Source organism: Pseudophryne corroboree, chromosome 6 (assembly GCF_028390025.1).
Source record: "Pseudophryne corroboree isolate aPseCor3 chromosome 6, aPseCor3.hap2, whole genome shotgun sequence".
NCBI lineage: Eukaryota > Metazoa > Chordata > Amphibia > Anura > Myobatrachidae > Pseudophryne > Pseudophryne corroboree.
In genome coordinates this window covers 55,720,366-55,747,002 of record NC_086449.1, presented here as the reverse complement: position 1 = coordinate 55,747,002, position 26,637 = coordinate 55,720,366, and the positions used below count along the sequence as shown (strand labels likewise).

The 26,637-nt window shown below is 43.7% G+C and overlaps 1 protein-coding gene across 2 annotated transcripts in view; it reads right to left on the bottom strand.

Annotated features, from left to right (window-relative positions):
- Positions 1 to 7,866: 7,866 nt before the first annotated feature.
- LOC134936111 (gastrula zinc finger protein XlCGF17.1-like) overlaps positions 7,867 to 26,637 on the bottom strand; it is a 150,348-nt gene continuing 131,577 nt past the window's right edge. The window contains exons 3-4 of one of the 2 annotated variants that reach the window (XR_010180454.1): positions 10,779 to 12,530; positions 7,867 to 8,788 (exon numbers count right to left, since the gene is read on the bottom strand). Coding sequence is in view for 1 of the 2 variants with exons in the window: in XM_063931023.1 (XP_063787093.1) it covers positions 11,383 to 12,351 (969 nt within the window). In the remaining variant the exon portion in view is untranslated. Of the gene's footprint in view, positions 8,789 to 8,946; positions 12,531 to 26,637 lie in introns of those variants that run through there. The other variant, XM_063931023.1, reaches the window with a different exon arrangement.

The following is a 26,637-nucleotide window of genomic DNA, read 5'->3' as shown; positions in this document are numbered from 1 at the left end:
AATAGCTGTAACATCAGGGCTGCCTTTTGTGACACCCTAGGGGAAGATTCCCACCTTATCCTGGCCCTAGTGGGGAAAGGATACTGTCTGAGAATTCTTTGTGGGAAGCTGCAGTCTCTTGTCTGGAGATTCCCGCTCTTTTTCCTCATGAGAGGAGGGAAAATTACCTCAGCTTTCTTCCCCTCACACCTGTGTACCCTTGTGTCAGGGACAGATGAGTCATCAGTGATATGCAAATCATCTTATTACAATAAACATATATTGAATACTTTACTGCCCATCAGGCTGTAACTTTCCATTATCATAGTCGACACTGGAGGCAGACTCCGTGTCGACATCTGTGTCAATTAACTGGGATAGTGGACACTTATGAGACCCCGACGACCTCTGAGCTGTGGGATCAGGCACTGGGTGAGACCCTGACTGTCCCAAGGCTTCAGCTTTGTCTAACCTTTTAGGCAAGGAGTTTACATTATCATTTAACACCTTTCACATATCCATCCAGTCAGGTGTCGGCGCCATCGGCGGTGACACCACATCCATATGCACTTGGCCCGCCTCCACGTACCCTTCCTCATCATACATGTCGACACTGATGTACCGACACACCGCACACACACAGGGAATGCTCTGACTGAGGACAGGACCCCACAAAGGCTTTTGGGGAGACAGAGAAGGAGTATGCCAGCACACACCACAGCGCTATTAAACCCAGGGATTACACTACAATTAGTGTCCACCCAGTAGCTGCTGAATTAAACGTTTTTGCGCCTAAATTTATGTGCCCCCCCTCTCTTTTGCCCTTCTTGTACCTGGATACTGCAGGGGAGAGCCTGGGGAGCTGCTTCAAGCGGAGCTGTGAAGAAAACAATGGCGCTGGTGTGCTGAGGAAGAAGGCCCCACCCCCTCAGCGGCGGGCTTCTGTCCTGCTTCTTATGTGTAAAAATGGCAGGTTTTTTTACATATATACAGTCTGTGACTGTATATATGTCCATTTATACCAAAGGTACTCAATTGCTGCCCAGGGCGCACCCCCCCAGCGCCCTTCACCCTACAGTGACCGGAGTGTGAAGGTGTGCCGTGGGAGCAATGGCGCACAGCTGCGGTGCTGTGCGCTACCTTATGTGAAGAAAGGAGTCTTCATGCCGCCGATTTCTAAGTCTTCTTGCTTCTGCCGGTCTTCTGTACTTCTGGCTCTGCGAGGGGGACGGCGGCGCGGCTCCGGGAACGGACGATCGAGGTATGGTACCTGTGTTCAATCCCTCTGGAGCTAATGGTGTCCAGTAGCCTAAGAAGCGCAACCTAGTTGCAGTTAGGTAGGTTTGCTTCTCTCCCCTCAGTCCCACGTGGCAGAGAGTCTGTTGCCAGCAGATCTCACTGAAAATAAAAAACCTAACAAATACTTTCTTTTCTAGCAGGCTCAGGAGAGCCTCCTAGGAGCACCCAGCTCTTTCCGGGCACAGATTCTAACTGAGGTCTGGAGGAGAGGCATAGAGGGAGGAGCCAGTGCACACCAGATAGTACCTAATCTTTCTTTAGAGTGCCCAGTCTCCTGCGGAGCCCGTCTATTCCCCATGGTCCTTACGGAGTCCCCAGCATCCACTTAGGACGTTAGAGAAAAACAATTTAGGTCTAAAAATCAAAAACAGACACATTTATTCAGATCAGTTTTTATTAAACAATTGTTAGGGAGACAGCTGCTTATTACATAAAATGTTACAGATAATACTTTAATATGGTCCATCAGTATACATATGCCGGGGAGGCATTTTGCCTAAGAGACTATGCACTGGTTGTATATAAAGAATATTATTACATTTAGAACCAACCGATATAGAAACGAAATATTTTATCAATATAGAAATTGAATAAATGGGTCTGGTTGGAGGTGCGCCTGAAAGCAAAGTACAGAATTCAGGTTAGGGGGTTCAGCAGGACCACTAATTGGACTCAGCCTCAGAAGGTTTCCTTGGTGGCGCTCTCTTTTAGAATTGTATAGTGAGTTAATGTTAAAACGTAACTTTTTAAAAAAAATTAAAATAGATCTTTTGCGTATTAGGCATGACATAGGATAATTGCCTGAGTATGAAAAGAATAAAAAAGAAATTGTTGGCTCTAATGCAATCTCTGGCCCTCATTCAGTCCTGATCACACACTAGCGCTGCGATCAGGTCTAAACTGCGCATGCAACGCAGTGCGCAGGCACGTTGCATGGGTACAAAGCCGATCGTTGCTGTGCGATGGCTTTAACAAAGAATCCATTTGCACAGCCGATCGCAAGGTGATTGACAGGAAGAGGGCGTTTGAGGGTGGCAACTGACCATTTTCTGGTAGTGTTTGGAAAAACGCAGGTGTGTCCAAGCGTTTGCAGGGCGGGTATCGGACATCAATTCCGGGACCGGACAGGCTGAAGTGATCGCAGCGGCTGAGTAAGTCCTAGGCTTCTCAGAAACTGCACAAAGTTTTTTTTGTACAAGTCGGCTGCACATGCGATCGCACACTTGCACAGCTAAAATACACTTTCCTTTAGGCAGCAACTATCTGATCACAGTGCTGCAAAAAACGGCTAGCGAGCGATCAACTCTGAATGAGGGCCACTGTTCTCTATTTTCTTATATTTATAATATAATTGCTGAAGGAAGAGAGTAACCCTGCTTCATCTATTCAAGATTGTTTTTTCTATTATAGAGAAATAAAGTTTTTTCTTTTGGGTTTATTGTTGGAGTATTTATATAGTCCCTACCTTGTACCAGTTTAACAGTAATAGAAGTTTAAATGTTGTATTATATTATACAGAATTAGGTATATTGGTGGGACCAATCTATTTAAGGTAAGTAGTAGTGACAATATTAAAGTAATTTGATCTCCAACTGTCCTGTTTCTTGCAGCTCCCTGCAGAGCACTATTCTCAAATACAGACTGTAGAAATGAAATCCTATCCATCTATGTGCAATAATACATAGAGAGAATCTATACATTTCTCTTGCCACTGCTTGATCATTAAATGGCATTGCCAGTGTAGCCTCCAAACCGTAAAGGCTGTATAGTGTAGAGCAGAGATTTTCAACCTTTTACAACTCGCGGCACACTGAACAAGATTTAATTATTGCCAAGGCACATTCAAATATAATGGTGATGCATGGTGCAGTTGCGTGTCCTAGGATGTCGTGTCGCAGCTTCTCCATAGATAACGCCTGAGCCACATCTGAGAAAGCCAGAAGAGCCCAACACTGCCCGGGCCCAAAATTAGAACTGGCTCCGCAACCACTAGACCCAACAGTATTGATCATTCCAGGGCCGCAGTAGTAGCAAAACACTGACTGGCCTGGCTGTGCTTCCTTGGCGGCACACCTGGAGACTGCTCAGGGCACACTAGTGTGCCATGGCACAGTGGTTGAAAAATACTGGTGGAGAGTAAATAAAAAGGATACAATAGTTGGTATTTACAACTCAAAAGCTACTTCCCGCTAACCAACTTCCCTTTCTGCATGAATTATTCAGTAAAATTCAGGCGCTCCATAAAGGTTCCTTGATGGTTATGGGGGACTTCAACCTAGTATTGGATCCAACCTTAGATAGATCCCTGAGAGGGGTCCCACTGGGTCCGGCTCCCCATCTCGATCTTCCACTGGGTTTAGGGCATTAGTGAACGGGTTTGACTTGTACGACGCATGGAGAGTCCAGAACCCGTCAGCAAGGGACTACACCTTCTATTCACCTGTACATAATTCATATTCACGCATTGATATTGCTTTCTGTGACAAATGGACTCTACAGCACATACGTTCAGTTGATATTTTTCCCATAACGTGGCCAGATCATGCCCCCATACTTTGCCGATGGGATTTAGATAAACAGTACCTACCCCCCCCCCACCCTTGGCAACTATCCCCCCATTTGCTCTCCTATCAAGTTTCTAAGAAGTTGATCAAGGACAGTGTATCAGGTTATCCATTATCTAATACCCCTGCAGACACGTCCACATGTAATCACTAGTGTGCCTTAAAAGCAGTAGTTAGGGGGGCAGCTATCCAAGCAGGTGCTTTGTTAAAACGCCAGTCAACCAAATTACAAAGTGACTTAGAAACTAAATTGAAGTGTTTAGAAAATCAAAACAAACAGATCCCATCTTTGTCCATTCGAAAAGGAGCTTGCCATTGTAAGGGGACAACTGCAAAAACTTCTAGTGACCCGGACACAGCAAGCTCTGAATAGATTACGTAAGAGAGTCTATATAGCAGGTAATAGACCAGGCAGGTTACTGGGCCGGAGGTTACGGTCTCAACAGGCTCAAAATAAAATACAATTCTTAATTTCCCCCTCAGGTTCAAAAATTTCTAACCCTCTGGATATGTCAAACCAATTTGCCCATTACTACGCTCAACTATATAATCTCTCGTCAGATCCTACCACCTACCAGCCTACAACATCATCCATTGATAGCTTTTTAAGCTCTCTGCGTCTTCCTTCTATGTCGGAGGCCCAGGTAGAGCTCTTGAATGCTCCGTGGACCTCTGATGAAGTTGCTGAGGCAATAAAATCGTTGCCTTCTGGTAAAGCTCCGGGACCAGACGGTTTTATAAATGATTTTTATAAAGTATACCAAGGGCTATTGACTCCTACACTGACCCACGTTTTTAATGACATAACTGATACAGGTGCCCCCCCCCCCCCCCCAGGGAGATGCTGGAGGCGCAGGTGGTGACATTGCCTAAACCAGGGAAGGACCTCTCTTCTTGCCAAAATTACCGTCCCATAGGATTATTGAATGGAGACATTAAATTATTCGCCAAGAATATTGCCACCCGAGTGAAGTCTTTCTTGCCTGCCTTGATCCACCAGGACCAAGTGGGATTTGTGCCTGGAAGGCAGGCATCGGACAACACCCGCAGAGTCTTTAATCTCCTCAACTCTTTGCCGACTGATCAGGGTCTTCTCCTGCTATCCCTGGATGCGGAGAAGGCGTTTGATCAGTTGAGTTGGCCATATATGAGATCAGTCCTTTCCAACTTTGGTTTTAGCGGATGGATTTTCACCTCCATGCTAGCACTATACAATTGCCCCTCAGCTCGAGTCTACAGTAATGGCTTCTTGTCAGATGTATTTCCCATTACTAATGGCACAAGACAGGGCTGCCCCCTGTCCCCACTAATGTTTGTGTTAGCTATAGAACCTCTAGCAGCGAAAATCCGTCTCAGTCCCTTGTTCCCTGGTATTTCTCTTGGGACCCAATCGCATAAATTGTGCCTCTTTGCTGATGATGTTCTACTATTTGTAATCAACCTCATGGAGTCCCTTCCCCACTTGCATTCTTTATTAGAAACTTATAGTCAGGCCTCTTAGCTTGTACAGCATACCCGTTGGGAGATTTACTACACACCCCTAAGAGCCTCCGTCCATCTTCTTTACCAACGCTTCCCTCTACTTGTGCATTATTGCGAACATGGGACAAATTAGCGGCGAAACGGACTGCTACACCCCCCACCTTTACGTCCATATCTCTTCGTGCCCTGATGAAACTCATTACAAATTTGAATATTGCTCGATGGCACATTTATGGCCTCTCTAAATTGAGTGATCTCTTAGACGGTTCAGTAGTACTACCTTTCCCCACCCTGCAATCTAAGTTTTCCCTACCTGACTCCTCACGCCTGAGTTATTACCAAATTAATCATTGGTGCAGCTCGCTTCCTGTTGTCACCAGAGCTGTTAACCCTCATACTCAACGAGTTTACGCCAGGCTGACTGTGGCTACCTCTAAGGGCGAAATATCCTTTTGGTACAATACTCTTATAGCTTTATTGCCCAACTATAAAGTCAAGGCACAAATTAAGTGGGAGGAGGATTTGGGTATCGGACTGTCTGATCCACAATGGAGCAACATCATTGTCTTCACATAATATGTCTAAATGTCTCAACCACACTGAGATACACACGAAATTACTGAACAGACTATATACCAGATAGACTCCATACGTTCTGGCCCTCATGCTCAAAGTTTTGTTGGCAGCAATGCGGGGAAGTAGGTGATATATTTCATATTTTTTGGTCTTGCCCCCCTACTGGTTGTCTTTTGGGCGGCAGTATTTAATTGAATTAATAACGTTCTCCACACGTCTCTCAGCCCCTCCCCTAATATAGCATTACTTCATTTGATGCCGGATACACTATCCTCCCGACACAAATATGTATTAGGTCACATCCTGATAGCGGCAAAGGCACAAAATTGGAAACAGCCCACATTGCCACATATTTCAAAGGTTATTCAAAAAATAAAATTTCACTGAGATGGAAACACAATTTGTGGCAATGTCCCTTCACCCCCCTGCAAAGCTACCGGACTGGTCATTATGGCAGGAGTATGGAATCAACAGAGTTCAGTCCCAAACTTTACCAATCTCCTCTATTCCGGGATCAACTCTTTTCCCTTTGAATGAATCGAATGATTTCCTTAGCCCCGTTCGTAAATAACTTGATCCCTTTGTGTTCCTACATGTTGGTGAACTTATATACAAATATTTTATTCAACTTGGATGCATTGTAATTCTGTTGTTATGGATGTTTCCCCCCTTATAAATGTTTAACAAATTTCCCCCCCTCTCTTTCTTTCTGTACCCCATACTTTTTGTTTGAAAGAATAAAAAAATGATTGATGGTAAAAAAAAAAAAAAAAAGCTACTTCCCTATATCTAAATAAATCTGATATATGTGGCCCTTGTAGCTGATTAGCATGTAACAGCGCCTCAATTCAACTCAGTGTGTTCCCAGCTTAAGTCCACTTGTCAGACCTCTCCTGTCTTTATTAAAAATAATTTATATAAAACTCTAAATAAATATGTATAATGAAGGCGCACAAGAATATTCAAAAGCAGCTGCTGACTTGATACAATTAGATCCCAATTTATAAAAAATTTAAACACATTTAATGAACATTTAAAACAAAGATTAGTATATAACACATTCACAGCAGGAAAACACAGGCGTTAATATGGCTTTCTCATGCAAGAGAAAGCCATTGAGTGCTTGTGATTGGTTAATTCATTTAACCCATTACGATCTAGACAGTAAATCACTATCAGCAGCATATGATACATGTGTTTGTCTCCTGTTTTGTTAAGACCGCAGCCTATCAATTAATTATATTAACGGAGATTTAAATACATGATATATATCTATAGATAGTACAAATGATAATAACATTATTAATAATGTTTAAAAAATAATTAATGAATATGCTAAATATACTAAAGAGAAATGCCTATCCTAGAAAATGAAAGCCAACGGACCAGATCCATCTATCAATAAATCCAGAATCAATAATATTTCAATATTTATACACATACATCATACACATATAGGTCCATATATCTATCTATCTATCTATCTATCTATCTATCTATATATATATATATATATATATATATATATATATATTATGGACTCTATATATAAATTAGAACATTAATTGACTCTGACAATTAATTAAGAAGAGACTATATCTCAGAAGTATTATTTAGAAAAATCAGAGAAATTGAATCAATATATAACGCCGATATCATTCCATATGCAGATTAACACTCAATGGTGTCCATTTGTGTATATATATATATATATATATATATATAAAAGAAACCACACAACTGGACCCCATTTGTCTGCACACTTATGAATAATTACCGATCCAGGATGTTACATAATACTAATGTTCCATAAGCAAGGAGAAACAAATTCAAGTACATTTTTGGGACTCAATGATTAAAAAATAAAAAATACAAAAAAATATAAAAAAATACATATATGTATAATCAAATAGTCAAAAAAAGTTAAATTTTTTTATTAGAACACTTGTTCAAACAATTGTCTTAAAAATTATATCATTCAATACTTTCATTAAGCACGAATGGTTCTAAAGTCTTCAACCTAAAAATCCAGTATGCTTCTCTCTTACGGAGCAAATTAAAATGGTCTCCTCCTCTTTCTGTTGACTTGATCTGCTCAAGAATACAAGTTCTAATATCTGTTAGTTTCCCTTGTCCACATTGAGTTGTGTGTCTGGATAGACTGTGAAGAGAACTGTACTTTAAAATATTTCTTCTGTGCTCTAAAAAGCGTGCTTTAAATTTCCCAATGGTGCGTCCCACATACTGTCGGCCGCAACCACACTCTATGAGATACACAACATATGAAGATTCACAATTCACAAACTCATTAATGGAGAAACTCTCTCCTGTATTAGTGGACTGGAAATTCTTTGTTCTTGATACTAAATTATTGCATGTAAGACATCTACTTCTCATGCATTTGTAAAATCCTTTAGGTTTCTCTCTTAACCATTCAGAAGGATCATGTATATTCTTCGTATTATCACATGTTTTAGGTTTTTTATGTTTAAACATACTGGGGGCAAGCTTACGTTGTAATGTATCAGATTTCTATAAATCACCTTTATATTAGTGGTGGATGTAGGATTCAATAGAGGGTCAATTTTAAGAATGGAAGAATTTTTAAGAATTATCCGTTTAATATCTGAAGCATGTGTATTATATTGTGTTATAGAAGCCAAAGTATAATTCAACTGATTATTCAGTATTTTTAGGATTTTATTCAATAGCAGATTTCTTTCTTTCTTATTGGTAGCTTCCAGTGCATTATCCAAAATATGTGCTGGGTATCCCTGTTCTTCAAAAGCCCGATAAACTTTCTTAACCTGTTCTTGATAAACCTCTTGCCTGGAACAATTCCTTTTAATACTGTAAAATTGGCTTTTGGGGATATTCTTTTTCCATACCTAAACAAGAAACAAATTATTCCAGCGCGTCACGACCACCTAGTTTATATAATATGGTTCATATGTGTTGAACTAAGCAGCTCTCAACTGGACAGTACTGACCTATCCACACAGAAAAATAGTACAAAGGATAATAATTAATTATCAGAGAGCGCATATAGCTTTATAGCTCAAATTTATTGCATATGTATTAAAAATAAATAATAGTAAATAAAGTAAACAGATGTACAAAATAATAACAATCAATAAAAAATCAATAAAAAATTCCCCCTGCTGCAGCGGATACCTGGACACTAGTTTTATGTCCAGATTAATAGCACTTGGTATAACCTTATTAGCAATTAAAAAGTCCAGAACGGTATACCGTCCAATTTAAGAACAATTTTTGATGCTTGCTGTTTGAATTCAGCTGTAGGTATTTTCCACTTGTTAATAGAGATCTCCTTGTATATCTGATAACAGCAGGCTTTCCACTCCGTTAATTACTGCCGCTGAACGGCCAAGACCTTTAAATGCTTATGCTCCGGTATCTGTGTCAAAATGACCTTTTCCATCCACTCTCACTGTGCTAATAGGCCATACTTGCAAAAATGTCCACTTTATACTCACAGCCAGGAGTATATCCTTTAATTATCCGTGGACGGCCCCCGTTGTAGGTCTCAGTCACAGTTGCGGGGAGAGCACCTTTAGCGAGGTGCACCGGAGAGTCTCTGAAGCCGATCAGCATGCAAACGGATACAACACCGAAAAGTATTACTTGACCATAAGCCGCTAGTAGCAGGAAGGACACCAATGTGAAGTAAGCCCCGGTCCTTACGCGTTTCTCCGCCAATGTGAATGTGCGGTTTCATCAGAGGATGACATGGGGCTGTCTTGCATGCTATTTAAATGTCAGGGGACCAATCATAATGATGCTATTTAATTGTCACACCTGAATTAATCTCACATGTGCAAAATTAAAATTCAATCACATAACGACCCATAAGTTATCATAATCTTACAATATAATGACAAAAAGGTGGATTTAATATATGTCTATATATTCGTAAACTTAAAAATTACTTTTTTTAAAACAATAGAATACATTTCTATCTCTAGTAATTGGAGAACAGAGGTGATGGCACGCACTCACTAATTGCAAACAACAGCAACAAGTCTGCAAAAAATCCATATTGATTATACGGCATCTATTCTAGCCTAGTGGTCTAATGCCCCGTATTAATACCCACAGGGTCCCGAGTTCAATCCCCCCACATATAATATTGATTTCAAATATGTTTTTATCTCTTTCAATATTGTTGTTATTGTTTATATTCGTCAGTTACGCACTCCCATACTATACAGCGAGTGCATAATTCTGGCTAGGATACAGAAAATATATTAAATACATTGTGAAGACACTTCAAGAGAGACCGCAGTCAATAATATTAATAAACCTCATTACAAACTGTACTTCTAAATGTGCTATGCTTTTCAAAGTGCAATAAAAATCAGCAACTCAACAAATATAGAGGATCTATACTCTGTGAGGATATCATTATTATCACTGTTTATCACGTGTGTACAGATATATAATATCAAGAAAAATGAAAAAAGGAAAAAGGTAAAGATAGAGAGGTGTAAGGAACGGGAAAGCTGAAAAACGATCCTACTAGCACTTGGATTTCATCTAATATTATTGATCTCCATATTCTCGTTTAGACCTTCGGGTACCAAAGTGCCCAGATTGAAAATCCAAAATGCCTCTCTTGTGCACAATTTATTGAATCTGTCGCCCCCCCTAGGGGTGGGGGCCACAGATTCAATACCCTGCACCTTCAGTGAGTCCACGTTACCATCATGTTGATGGGTTACGTGTCTCGACACACTATGGTGGAGATTCTTCTTAAGGACATTTCGTCTATGTTCTAAAAACCTAGTGTTGAGACTCCTAACCGTCCTCCCCACATATTGTTTTCCACATGTGCAGCTTATTAAATAAATGACATACCTGTAAATGACTACTGTCATATTTTAAAAAAAATGTTTGCTTCCACAGGCTTAAAAAAAGTAGCTGTTTCTATAGTATCATCCCTGGACAGAAGTGCAATATCTAAAAAATGTATATAGTTATTTACATGCATAAAAACTAACTCAGCATTTATTTTGGATGCATAATAACTAACCCAGCTAAAAGAAAACTGATCTCAACAATAATTCTTGCATGAGAAAGCCATATTAACAGCTGTGTTTTCCTGCTGTGCATGTGTTATATACTAATCTGTGTTTTAAATGTTGATTAAATGTGTTTAAAATTTTAATAAATTGTGATCTAATTGTATCAAGTCAGCAGCTGTTTTTTAATATTCTTGTGCACCTTCCCTATACATATTTATTGATTTTCCATATTTTGGTGGACTTCCAGGTTCATAGTGTGAAGGCAGCCTTTTATTAATTTATTAATTAGTACTGGACTATATATCCAGGTGAAAATTAAATTTATCTATAGCGCCTGACACAGTTACCGTTCCTTCTTCTTATATAAAACTTGCCACAATCAGAAAATAAAAATTTGCTCCCTTGATTGCATATTGTAGTGCTACAAGTTCCCTTACTTATTGCACACTTGCTGCATTCAGGCCCTCAGAGTGACTCCACATGTGATCAACAAGTGTTTTCTTGTTAGTAAAACACCTGCTGCATTCAGAACACTTAAATGGTTTCTCTCCTGTGTGACTCCTCTGGTGTACAACAAGAACTCCCTTACGGGAAAAACACTTGCTGCATTCAGAACACTTAAATGGTTTCTCTCCTGTGTGACTCCTCTGGTGTACAACAAGATTTCCCTTACAGGAAAAACACTTGCTGCATTCAGAACACTTAAATGGTTTCTCTCCTGTGTGACTTCTCTGATGTATAACAAGATCTGCCTTAAGGGAAAAACACTTGCTGCATTCAGAACATTTAAATGGTTTCTCTCCCGTGTGACGCCTCTGATGTCTAACAAGCTCTGCCTTAAGGGAAAAACATTTGCTGCATTCAGAACATTTAAATGGTTTCTCTCCTGTGTGACTCCTCTGGTGTACAACAAGATTTCCCTTACAGGAAAAACACTTGCTGCATTCAGAACACTTAAATGGTTTCTCTCCTGTGTGACTTCTCTGATGTCTAACAAGCTTTACCTTAAGGGGAAAACACTTGCTGCATTCAGAACATTTAAATGGTTTCTCCCCGGTGTGACTCCTCTGATGCATAACAAGATTTGACTTCTGGGAAAAACACTTGCTACATTCAGAACATTTAAATGGTTGCTCTCCTGTGTGACTCCTCTGATGTCTAAAAAAATTTGAATTCCAAGTAAAATACTTGCTGCATTCAGAGCACTGATACGGTTTCTCTCCTGTGTGACTCCTCTGATGTATATGAAGCTGTGATTTACATGTAAAGCTTTTGTCACACTCAGAGCACAGATATGGTTTTTCTCCTGTGTGACTCCTCTGATGTATGAGAAGCTGTGATTTACATGTAAAGCTTCTGTCACACTCAGAACACAGATGTGGTTTCTCTCCTGTGAGGCTCATCATGTATTGGAGGAGAAACAAATTAGTGGTTTAATGTTTTTCTGTCCAGATAATGAGAATAGCTTCTGTGAATCCCCCAGAGGTGTAAGAAGAAATGGCGTCTGTAGTTGTCTTGATCAGAGAACAATGTCCCTTTCCACAATGTCTTCTATTACTGTTAGTGGGAATCCTTCTCAGCTGTCCTGAAATAAAGTAGTGTCAAAGCATTAAAGTTACAGACGTAACCCTACATTAATGGTAGAAATATTATATTGTATAAGGAACATGATGTATATTTCTATACAATAACAAATAGCACCAAGTCACTGATTATTGTTTTTATATTTATGTTGTAAAATTGCTTTATCCCCATTTCCAGTCAGATGTGCAGCACAGAGACCTCTACCCTCCGGCAGCAGGTACCAATACTTACTATAATACACACATGGGTTATAAAGGTTTCTTTGAAAATTGTATAATCCTCATCCTCTGACCTCAGAATGTGCAGATCATACATTACTCACCCCCTGCACTGACTATAGATGGGTAACACATGCTACCAATCCTGTCACACCTACTGTCAGCTGATGCACCAGGATGTCACCATTCCCTGCACACACCATGGAAATGGGGGTAATGTGACCATCTCACAGTCTCTCAGCTCAGTGTGATGTGTGCAGAGGAATCAGGATTCATTGTCACCTGAGACACCATCTTTTTAAAGGATAAATAGGAAAAGGGGAGTTATGGTAAACTTACCATTGTTAACTCTCTATTTGCGAGGTACACTGGCTTCCACAGGAAAACATTGGGGTGTAGAGTGGATCTTGATCCAGAGGCACCAACAGGATAAAGCTTTAGGCTGTCCCAGGATGCATTAGGGCCTCCTCTGTAACCCTGCCTCCAGATACTGTGAGCTCAGTTTTGTTAACCAGTCCAATGTAGGTGAGAGAAGGCAGATGTTAGTCACATAGAACCACATTTTCACGACAAAAGAAGGGACCAGCGTCTAATGCCATACAAACCCAAAGAAGCTAGGTGCATCAGGGTGGGCACCCTGTGGAACCCAGTGTACCTTGCAGAAAGAGAGTTAGCCATGGTAAGTCTACCATAACTCTCCTTTTCTGCAGTGGGGTACACTGTGTTCCACAGGAATACGTCATGGATGTCCTAAAGCAGTTCCTCAAGGGAGGGGATGTGCCTTAGTGGGTATGAGAACCCGGCGTCCAAAGGAAACATACTGGGATGCTGAAGTATCAAAGGCATAGAACCTAATAAAGGTGTTCACAGAGAACCACGTAGCCACCTTGCACAATTGTTCTGCAGACGCACCATGGCAGGCCGCCCAAGAAGGTCCTACAGACCGAGTAGAATGGGAAGTAATAGCAGAATGAGCTGAGAGACCAGCCTGTGCATAAGCTTGTGCAATCAACCATTCAAATCCATCTGGCCAAGGTCTGCTTATTCAAAGGCCAGCCAAGTTTATGAAAACCAAATAGTACAAAAAGGGTTTTTGACCTCTTGATAGAGACAGTCCTTTCCACATATATACAGAAAGCCCTTACAATATCCAAAGACTGCTCTTTGGGGGACAAATCCAAAGAGATAAAGTCCGGGACAACAATCTCTTGGTTAAGGTGAAAAAATGACACCACCTTAGGTAAATAACATGGGCAAGTTCTAAGAATTGCCAGGTCATAAAGTAATATTAGAAAGGGTTGATGACAGGACAAAGCGCCTAGGTCTGACACCATTCAAGCAGAGGCAATAGCCAACAGAAATAAGACTCCGACTGTGAGCCATGTAAGGTCTACTGACTCAAGAAGTTCAAATGGAGACTCTTGCAAGGCATTCAGGACAACAGACAGATCCCATGGAGCCACCAGAGGGACATAGGGAGGCTGAATCCTTAAAAAACCTTGAGTAAATGTATGAACGTCAGGTAGAGATGCAATTTTTCTCTGAAACTACACTGACAAGGCAGATATGTGAACCTTGAAGGAGGCCAGACAAAGGCCTAAGTCCAGGACTTGTGGCAGGATAGCCAGGATTCTGGATGTTTTGGATCTGTACACATCATAGTTCTTATCAGCACACCAGGTGAAGTAAGAATTCCAGACCCTGTAATAGATCCGTGCAGATGCCAGTTTGCGGGCTTTCAACATAGTTTGGATGGCCGACTCAGACAATCCTTTGGCCCTTAGCAATGATGCTTCAAGAGCCATGCCATCAAAACTAGTCTGGCCAGGTCTGGATAGAGACAAGGGCCCTGTACAAGGAGGTCTGGTCATTGAGGAAGTAAAACAGGACGCTCTGTTGATAGACCCTGCAGGTCTGAGAACAAATCCCGTCTGGGTCACGCCGAGGCAAAAAGCAGCAGTATTCCTCCTTCTTGCTGGATCTTCCGCAGGACCCTGGGCAGGAGTGACACGGGAGGGAACATGTAAGGCAGCCGAAAGTTCCATGGAATGGCTAGTACGTCCACGAACACTGCTTGTGGATCCCTGATCCTTGATCCGAAGACAAGAACTTTGTGACGCCATCAGGTCTACATCTGGTAGGCCCCATGTGTCCAGTAGGAGTTGAAAGACTTCTGGATGAAGACTCCACTCTCCGGCGTGCACGTCTGAACAACTGAGGAAGTCGGCTTCCCAGTTTAGGACACCCAGAATGAACACTGCCTATATTGCTGGCAGATGGCGTTCCGCCCATCGAAAGATTTATGACACTTTCAACATTGTCTGACTGTACTTGAACAGGCCTGTTCTGTACCAGACGCCGGGTGAGAGGTAATGTATTTAACACTGCCCACAGCTCCAGAATGTTTATTGGGAGGATAGACTCCTCCTTGGTCCAACGACCCTGGAAAGAGTGTTGCTCCAACACCGCACCCCATCCCCACAGACTGGCATCCATCATCAGCAGGACCCAGTTGGGGATCCAGAAGGGATGGCCCTTGCTCATTTGCTGGTCCTGTAGCCACCAGGTCAGCGATTGATGAACCCCTGGAGTCAAAGTAATCATATGAGAATTGATCCAATGAGGCAGGCCATTCCACTTGGAAAGATATTACCTCTGCAGAGGGTGGGATTGAAATTGAGTGTACTCTACCATGTTGAATGCCAACTCCATCAGGCCAAGTACTTGCATCATCAAGTGCATCAACACTTTGGAGTGACAAAAGAAGCATCTTATCCTGTCCTGAAGCTTCAGAGCTTTCTCCAAAGACAGGAACAGACATTGACTGTGTGTGTCCAGGAGTGCCCCCAGGTGCACCCTGCTCTAAGCTGGGACCAGCGTGGGTTTCTTTTAAGTAATGAGCCACCCGTGGGCTTGTAGGAATCTTACCATCAGTTGTAGATGACTGAAAAGGACATCGTGGGAGTTTGCCTGGATCATCAAGTCATCCAGATACTGCAGGATTCTGACTCCCTGGCGACGGAGATGTGCCATCATTACAGCCATGACCTTGATAAAGATCCGAGGAGCTGTATCCAGGTCAAATGGCAGTGCCTGGAACAGATAGTATAGGTTGCTAATAACAAACCATAGATACTGCTGATGTCACTTGGCAATAGGTATATGCAGGTACACATCCCGAATATACAGGGATACCATATAGTCTCCAGATTCCATCGCCGGTACAATTGAGCGCAGCATCTCCATACGGAACTAGGTCACTCTCACCAACTTGCTTAGTGATTTGAGGTCGATTATAGGCCGGAAGGACCCATCGGGTTTGGGGACTATAAAAATGGTCGAGTAGTAACCACTGCCCCTTTAGGACAGAAGTTCCAGCACTACCACTACTGTATCCATGTATCCAGGTGAGAACTCACAACCTGCTGCAGAACTTGCGCCTTTAGTGGATCCGAAAGGGATGACCATGGGATACGGTCGTTAGGCCGACACAACTTAGGTTGACAGTCATTAGGTCAACCACTGAAGGTCTACATGCATTAGGTCGACAGGGACAATAGGTTGACATGGTCATTACGTCGACATGTCCTAGGTTGACAGGTCAAAAGGTCGACATGAGTCTTTCACATTTTTTTTTACTTTTTGGACTTTTTCATACTTTACGATCCATGTGGACTACAATTGGGAACGGTAACCTGTGCCGAGCGCAGAGGTAATGGAGTGAGGCACCTTGCCCAAAGGACGGTGAGTGAAGCAAGTCATGCAACACAGTGCACTAATTGAGGTTCCTCGTCACTTTACGAAGAAAATGACACCAAAAAAGGTCCAAAAATTCATGTCGACCTTTTCATCTGACGACCTAGTACATGTCGACCAAATGACAAAGTCGACCTAATACCTGTCGACCTAATGACCATGTCCACCTTCAGTAGTCGACCTAATGACTGTCGACGTAAGTTGGGTCGACCCAACGACCCATATCCATGACCGTGGCATATCCATGGCAAAGGGGACGTCTCATGAAAGAGAGTGCGTACCCGTGAGAGACCACTTCTTGCACCCATGCGTCTGAAGTGGTCTTCAACCAGACCTGGTTGAACTGCAGAAGTCGGCTTCCCACCCTGGGGTCCCCCACGGGGAGGTCTGCCCCATCAAGTGGCAGGCTTGTCTTGTTTAGAAGCAGGCTGACGGGCCCCCCAGGACTGCTTTGTCTTGGGCTTAGTGGTTTTGGGAGCAAGAGATTGTCTCAGGCCAGATCTTTTGAGGTTGAAAGGAATAAAAAGTGGTATTTTTTGCCTTCTGTGCGGAAGGATTAGTATTTGGGAGAAAGGCAATCTTGGCAGCCACCAGTTCAGACACATTTTTATTTTGGTCTTCCCCAAACAATATGTCTCCATTAAAATAGGATTTTAATTACCTACCGGTAAATCCTTTTCTCGTAGTCCATAGAGGATGCTGGGGTCCACATTAGTACCATGGGGTATAGACGAGTCCACTAGGAGCCACTGGCACTTTAAGAGTTTAATGGTGTGGGCTGGCTCCTCCATCTATGCCCCTCCTACCAGACTCAGTTTAGAAACTGTGCCTGAGGAGACAATATACTTCTAGAGAAGGAAATACACAGATAGTGGCGAGATACATACCAGGTCAAACAAACAAGGCAAACCAGGCTAACAAGCCAGAAAACTCAGCAACAGCTGAAACAGTACTGAAATCAGTAAAGAAACTTAGAATTTACCTAAGAACAAGGCAGTACTCAACCAAAGAACCACTGCAGGATAACAAAGTGCTGGGCAGGCACCCAGCATCCTCTACGGACTACGAGAAAAGGATTTACCAGTAGGTAATTAAAATCCTATTTTCTCTTACATCATAGAGGATGCTGGGGTCCACATTAGTACCATGGGGATGTACCAAAGTTCCCAGAACGGGAGGGAGAGTGAGCAGGCAACTGCAGACCTGATTGACCAAACTTGAGGTCCTGAGAGGCCAAAGTATCGAACTTGTAAAACTTAGCAAACGTGTTCGACCTAGACCAAGTAGCCGCTCGGCAAAGCTAAGACACCTTGAGCAGCCACCCAGGAAGAACCCACTTTATGAGTAGAGTGGGCCCTAACAGATTTTGGACACGGCAATTCCTGCTGTAGAATATGCATGCTGGATAGTGAACCTGATCCAGCGAGAAATCGTCTGCCTAGAAGCAGGACACCCAATTTTCTTGGGATCATACAGGACAAACAGAGAGTCCAATTTTCTGTGACGAGCAGTCCTCTTCACATAGATCTTCAAAGCCCTCACAACCTCCAAGGACTTTGACGCAATTGAGGGGTCATTAGCCACTGGCACCACAATAGGCTGGTTGATATGAAAAGCTGACAACTTTTGGAAGGAACTGTTGATGCATCCTGAGTTCCGCCCTATCTTCATGGAAGACCAAATAGAGACTTTTACAGGACAAAGCCCCCAACTCAGACACACGTCGTGCAGAAGCCAAGGCCAACAATTTGACAGTCTTCCATGTGAGAAACTTGACCTTAGCCTTCTGTAAAGGCTCAAACCAATCTGATTGCAGGAAATGCAACACCACGTCAAGATCCCAGGGTGCCGTCGGCGCCACAAAGGGAGGCTGGATGTGCAGAACCCCTTACAAAAAAGTCTGAATGAACCTCAGGGAAGGCAGCCAATTGTTTCTGAAAGAAAATGGATAAAGCCGAAATCTGGACCTTGAGGGAGCCCCGTCTCAGGTCCATATCCACACCTGCCTGCAGGAATAGGAGAAACCGTCCAAGTTGAAAATCCACCGCAGGAAACTTCTTGGAATCACACCAAGACACATACTTTATCCAAATTCGATAGCAATGTTTAGACATTACTCCCTTCCTAGCCTGTATCAGGGTAGGAATAACTGTGCTTGGAATACCCTTCCGAGCTAAAATCTGGCGCTCAACCGCTATGCCATCAAACGCAGCCACGGTAAGTCTTGATAAGCAAACGGCCCCTGTTGCAGAAGATCCTCCCGAAGAGGTAGAGGCCTTGGATCTTCCAATAGTAGATCCAGCAGATCCGCGTACCAAGCTCTTCTTGGCAGGTAGGGAGCAATGAGGATCGTCTGAACCCTTGTTCTTTTTACAAGCATTAGGATTCTTGGAATGATAGGAAGTGGAGGGAACACATACACTGACTTGAACACCCACGGTGTCACCAGTGCGCCCACCGCCACTGCCTATGGGTCTCTTGGCCTGGAACAGTACCTCCGAAGCTTCCTATTGAGGCGGGAGGCCATCATGTCTACGTGAGGTACACCCCATCAACTGGTTACCTCCTCGAACACCTCCGGGTGGAGGCCCCATTCTCTTGGATGGAGATCGTGTCTGCTGAAAAAGTCCGCTTCCCAGTTGTCCACTCCCAGAATGAAGATTGCTGACATCGCCACGGCATGCCTTTCTGTCCAGAGGAGGATTTTTGTCACCTCTGACATTGCCGTTCTGCTCTTCGTTCCGCTTTGTCGGTTTATGTAGGCCACTGTGGTCACATTGTCCGACTGCACCTGAACAGCCTGATCCTGCAGAAGGTGTGCTGCTTGAAGAAGACCATTTTACACTTGACCACTTGACAGCCTCCTTGTTGGCTCCAGATGGGACTTTGGAAGGTTCAGGATCCAACCGTGCTCCTTGAGCTGATGCATTGTGAGAGCAATGGACCTGGGGTGTCATTCTGAGTTGTTCGCTCGTTGCCGATTTTCGCTATACTGCGATTAGTCACTTACTGCGCATGCGCAAGGTTCGCAGAGCGCATGTGCTTAGTTATTTTACACAAAAGTTAGATATTTTACTCACGGCATAACAAAGCTTTTTCATCGTTCTGGTGATCGGCGTGTGATTGACAGGAAGGGGGTGTTTCTGGGCGGAAACTGGACGTTTTATGGGAGTGTGCGGAAAAACGCTGGCGTTTCTGGGAAAAACGCGGGAGTGTCTGAAGAAACGGGGGAGCGTCTGGGTGAATGCTGGGTGTGTTTGTGACGTCAAACCAGGAACGAAACTGACTGAACTGATCGCAGTGTAGGAGTAAGTCTCAAGCTACTCAGAAACTGCTAAGAAATTTCCTTTCACAATTCTGCTAATCTTTCGTTCGCAATTCTGTTAAGTTAATATACACTCCCAGTAGGCGTCAGCTTAGCGTGTGCAATGCTGCTAAAAGCAGCTAGCGAGCAAACAACTCGGAATCACCCCCCTTAACAACTTCTCATTGGACGATGCCTTGATCAGCAGGTCATCTAGGTATGGAATTATGTTCACCCCCTGCTTGCCATCAACTTGGTGAAGACTCTTGGTGGAGAGACAGAATTGCAGTGCTTGAAACTGATGGTTATCTTCTAACAGTGCAAACCTGAGATAAGCCTGATGCGGCGACCAAATGGGAATGTGGAGGTACGCATCCTTGATGTCCAGGGACACCAGAAACTCCCCCTCCTCCAGACCTGATATCACCGCCCTCAGAGACTCCATTTTGAATTTGAACTCCCTTAAAGTAGGGTTTAACGATTTCAAGTTCAAAATTGGCCTGACCGAACCATCCGGCTTCGGTACCACAAAAAGGTTCGAATAGTAACCCTTGTTTTGCTGATTAGGTGGAACTGGAACAATGACATTTCCAACTTTCAGATAACTTCCTGTAGGATAGCTTTGTCTGCAGGCAACGCTGGCAAGCCTGATTTGAAGTATCGGTGAAGAGGAAGAGTTTGAAACCCCAGCCTGTACCCCTGGGACACGATATCCTTCACCCAGGGATCCAGGCTGGATGACACCCAGACATGGCTGAAATGCCGTAGTCTTGCTCCCACCTGATCGACCTCCAGGCTGTGCGGTCTGCCATCATGCTGAGGATTTTGAGGCACCAGAAGCAGACTTTTGGATTTAGCATGACCTCCTCTATAGAAGGTGTTAGAGGGCTTGTTCTTTCTTGTCCTAGTGGGCCGAAAGGATTGTGACGTATTAGGAGAAAAAGGATTCTTCGTAGCTGGTGCAGCTGAGGGAAGAAAAGGTGACTTACCCACAGTTGCCGTAGGGTCTCCACACTTCTCCTGGATTCCACGTCCGCAGACCATTGGTGCAGCCAGAGACCCCTGCAAGCCGAGATGGACATGGAGGAGATCTCCACAGTCATGGAACCCAGATCCTTCATGGATTCTACCATAAATCCTGCAGAATCCTGTATGTTACGTAAAAACAATTCCATGTCACCTTTATCCATCATAGCCAAGTCTTCCAATAGTGTGCCTGACCACTTTGCAATAGCTTTAGAAAACTATGCACAGGCAATAGTAGGCCGCAGTATCACCCCTGAAACCATGTAAATGGACTTCAGCATAATGTCAACCTTGTGATCTGCTGATTCTTTCAACACGGTAGATACCATGACAGGTAAGACCACCTTATTTGATAGCCTGGAGACATATGCGTCAACTATAGGCGGGTTCTCCCATTTCTTCCTATCTTCCTCAGGGAAGGGAAAAGCAAACCAGAACCCTTTTGGGATCTGGAATTTTTCTCTGGGTTTTCCCAGGATTTTTCAAATATAGCATTTAATTCTTTAGATGCAGGGAAGGTTAGCGAGGCTTTCTTATTATCTGTGAAGTAAGCCTCCTCAACCTGCTTAGGAGTTGTGTCAGCAATATTTAACACACCTCTCATGGCCTCAATCATCAACTGCACCCCCTTAGCAAGTGATGCCGCCCCCTCAAGACATCCCCATCACCGACTGCCATGTCAGAATCGGTATCCATGTCATCCTGCGTAATTTGGGCAAAAGCACGTTTTTGAGAGTGTACTGCAGGGGGGGTCCGGGGGAACAAAACCGGGCCATACTGCCACAGAAGACTGTAAACACAGAGTTGAATTCTCAGTCTGCGCAACCCTCTCAGAAATCTGAGAAATAACTAGAGATGAGCGGGTTCGGTTCCTCTGAATCCGAACCCGCCCGAACTTCAGGTTTTTTTACACGGGGCCGAGCGACTCGGATCTTCCCGCCTTGCTCGGTTAACCCGAGCGCGCCTGAACGTCATCATCCCGCTGTCGGATTCTCGCGAGGCTCGGATTCTATCGCGAGACTCGGATTCTATATAAGGAGCCGCGCGTCGCCGCCATTTTCACACGTGCATTGAGATTCATAGGGAGAGGACGTGGCTGGCGTCCTCTCCGTTTAGAGAAGAGAGTGAGACAGTAGAGAGAGACACAGTAGTAGTAATTTTGGGGAGCATTATTAGGAGGAGTACTACTACTACTACTAAGTGATATAGATAGTGTGACTGTATTAATTATCTGACTTGTGGGGGAGACACTGACAGTGGGGAGCAGTTAGAGTCTGAGAGCAGGACTCAGGAGTACATATAACGTACAGTGCACACTTTTGCTGCCAGAGTGCCACACTGCCATTGTGACCACACTGACCACCAGTATAATATATTTTGTGATTGTCTGCTTAGGAGTACTACTTGCAAGTTGCTGATAGTGTGACCAGTGACCTGACCACCAGTTTAATAATCAATCACCACCAGTTTAATATATATATATATATATATATATATATATATATATAATTGTATATAATATATATATATAATATTGTATACCACCTACCCGTGGTTTTTTTTTTCATTCTTCTTTATACATACTACTATAGTAGCTTACTGTAGCAGTCTGCGGTGCTGCTGAGCTGACAGTGTCCAGCAGGTCCGTCATCAGTCATTACATAATAAATATATATACCTGTCTGGCTGCAGTACTAGTGATATTATATATACATATATATTGATTTCATCTCATTATCATCCAGTCTATATTAGCAGCAGACACAGTACGTTAGTCCACGGCTGTAGCTACCTCTGTGTCGGCACTCGGCAGTCCATCCATAATTGTATACCACCTACCCGTGTTTTTTTTTCTTTTCTTTCTTCTTTATACATACTACTATAGTAGCTTACTGTAGCAGTCTGCGGTGCTGCTGAGCTGACAGTGTCCAGCAGGTCCGTCATCAGTCATTACATAATAAATATACACACCTGTCCGGCTGCAGTACTAGTGATATTATATTGATTTCATCTCATTATCATCCAGTCTATATTAGCAGCAGACACAGTATGGTAGTCCACGGCTGTAGCTACCTCTGTGTCGGCACTCGGCAGTCCATCCATAATTGTATACCACCAACCCGTGGTTTTTTTTTTCTTTCTTCTTTGTACATACTACTATAGTAGCTTACTGTAGCAGTCTGCGGTGCTGCTGAGCTGACAGTGTCCTGCAGGTCCGTCATCAGTCATTACATAATAAATATATATACCTGTCCGGCTGCAGTACTAGTGATATTATATTGATTTCATCTCATTATCATCCAGTCTATATTAGCAGCAGACACAGTACGGTAGTCCACGGCTGTAGCTAACTCTGTGTCGGCACTCGGCAGTCCATCCATAATTGTATACCACCTACCCGTGTTTTTTTTTTCTTTCTTCTTTATACATACTACTATAGTAGCTTACTGTAGCAGTCTGCGGTGCTGCTGGGCTGACAGTGTCCAGCAGGTCCGTCATCAGTCATTACATAATAAATATACATACCTGTCCGGCTGCAGTACTAGTGATATTATATTGATTTCATCTCATTATCATCCAGTCTATATTAGCAGCAGACACAGTACGGTAGTCCACGGCTGTAGCTACCTCTGTGTCGGCACTCGGCAGTCCATCCATAATTGTATACCACCAACCCGTGTTTTTTTTTTCTTTCTTCTTTGTACATACTACTATAGTAGCTTACTGTAGCAGTCTGCAGTGCTGCTGAGCTGACAGTGTCCTGCAGGTCCGTCATCAGTCATTACATAATAAATATACATACCTGTCCGGCTGCAGTACTAGTGATATTATATTGATTTCATCTCATTATCATCCAGTCTATATTAGCAGCAGACACAGTACGGTAGTCCACGGCTGTAGCTACCTCTGTGTCGGCACTCGGCAGTCCATCCATAATTCTATACCACCTACCCGTGGTTTTTTCTTCTTCTTTCTTCTTTGTACATACTACTATAGTAGCTTACTGTAGCAGTCTGCGGTGCTGCTGAGCTGACAGTGTCCAGCAGGTCCGTCATCAGTCATTACATAATAAATATACATACCTGTCCGGCTGCAGTACTAGTGATATTATATTGATTTCATCTCATTATCATCCAGTCTATATTAGCAGCAGACACAGTACGGTAGTCCACGGCTGTAGCTACCTCTGTGTCGGCACTCGGCAGTCCATCCATAATTGTATACCACCTACCCGTGTTTTTATTTTTTCTTTCTTCTTTATACATACTACTATAGTAGCTTACTGTAGCAGTCTGCGGTGCTGCTGAGCTGACAGTGTCCAGCAGGTCCGTCATCAGTCATTACATAATAAATATACATACCTGTCCGGCTGCAGTACTAGTGATATTATATTGATTTCATCTCATTATCATCCAGTCTATATTAGCAGCAGACACAGTACGGTAGTCCACGGCTGTAGCTACCTCTGTGTCGGCACTCGGCAGTCCATCCATAAGTATACTAGTATCCATCCATCTCCATTGTTTACCTGAGGTGCCTTTTAGTTGTGCCTATTAAAATATGGAGAACAAAAATGTTGAGGTTCCAAAATTAGGGAAAGATCAAGATCCACTTCCACCTCGTGCTGAAGCTGCTGCCACTAGTCATGGCCGAGACGATGAAATGCCAGCAACGTCGTCTGCCAAGGCCGATGCCCAATGTCATAGTACAGAGCATGTAAAATCCAAAACACCAAATATCAGTAAAAAAAGGACTCCAAAACCTAAAATAAAATTGTCGGAGGAGAAGCGTAAACTTGCCAATATGCCATTTACCACACGGAGTGGCAAGGAACGGCTGAGGCCCTGGCCTATGTTCATGGCTAGTGGTTCAGCTTCACATGAGGATGGAAGCACTCAGCCTCTCGCTAGAAAAATGAAAAGACTCAAGCTGGCAAAAGCAGTAGCACCGCAAAGAACTGTGCGTTCTTCGAAATCCCAAATCCACAAGGAGAGTCCGACTCCAATTGTGTCGGTTGCGATGCCTGACCTTCCCAACACTGGACGTGAAGAGCATGCGCCTTCTACCATTTGCACGCCCCCTGCAAGTGCTGGAAGGAGCACCCGCAGTCCAGTTCCTGATAGTCAGATTGAAGATGTCAGTGTTGAAGTACAACAGGATGAGGAGGATATGGGTGTTGCTGGCGCTGGGGAGGAAATTGACCAGGAGGATTCTGATGGTGAGGTGGTTTAAGTCAGGCACCCGGGGAGACACCTGTTGTCCGTGGGAGGAATATGGCCATTGACATGCCTGGTGAAAATACCAAAAAAATCAGCTCTTCGGTGTGGAAGTATTTCAACAGAAATGCGGACAAAATTTGTCAAGCCGTGTGTTGCCTTTGTCAAGCTGTAATAAGTAGGGGTAAGGACGTTAACCACCTCGGAACATCCTCCCTTATACGTCACCTGCAGCGCATTCATAATAAGTCAGTGACAAGTTCAAAAACTTTGGGTGACAGCGGAAGCAGTCCACTGACCAGTAAATCCCTTCCTCTTGTAACCAAGCTCACGCAAACCACCCCACCAACTCCCTCAGTGTCAATTTCCTCCTTCCCCAGGAATGCCAATAGTCCTGCAGGCCATGTCACTGGCAATTCTGACGAGTCCTCTCCTGCCTGGGATTCCTCTGATGCATCCTTGCGTGTAACGCCTACTGCTGCTGGCACTGCTGTTGTTGCTGCTGGGAGTCGATGGTCATCCCAGAGGGGAAGTCGGAAGACCACTTGTACTACTTCCAGTAAGCAATTGACTGTCCAACAGTCCTTTGCGAGGAAGATGAAATATCACAGCAGTCATCCTGCTGCAAAGCGGATAACTGAGGCCTTGACAACCATGTTGGTGTTAGACGTGCGTCCGGTATCCGCCGTTAGTTCACAGGGAACTAGACAATTTCTTGAGGTAGTGTGCCCCCGTTACCAAATACCATCTAGGTTCCACTTCTCTAGGCAGGCGATACCGAGAATGTACACGGACGTCAGAAAAAGACTCACCAGTGTCCTAAAAAATGCAGTTGTACCCAATGTCCACTTAACCACGGACATGTGGACAAGTGGAGCAGGGCAGGGTCAGGACTATATGACTGTGACAGCCCACTGGGTAGATGTATGGACTTCCGCCGCAAGAACAGCAGCGGCGGCACCAGTAGCAGCATCTCGCAAACGCCAACTCTTTCCTAGGCAGGCTACGCTTTGTATCACCGCTTTCCCGAATACGCACACAGCTGAAAACCTCTTACGGCAACTGAGGAAGATCATCACGGAATGGCTTACCCCAATTGGACTCTCCTGTGGATTTGTGGCATCGGACAACGCCAGCAATATTGTGTGTGCATTAAATATGGGCAAATTCCAGCACGTCCCATGTTTTGCACATACCTTGAATTTGGTGGTGCAGAATTTTTAAAAAAACGACAGGGGCGTGCAAGAGATGCTGTCGGTGGCCAGAAGAATTGCGGGACACTTTCGGCGTACAGGCACCACGTACAGAAGACTGGAGCACCACCAAAAACTACTGAACCTGCCCTGCCATCATCTGAAGCAAGAAGTGGTAACGAGGTGGAATTCAACCCTCTATATGCTTCAGAGGTTGGAGGAGCAGCAAAAGGCCATTCAAGCCTATACAATTGAGCACGATATAGGAGGTGGAATGCACCTGTCTCAAGCGCAGTGGAGAATGATTTCAACATTGTGCAAGGTTCTGATGCCCTTTGAATTTGCCACACGTGAAGTCAGTTCAGACACTGCCAGCCTGAGTCAGGTCATTCCC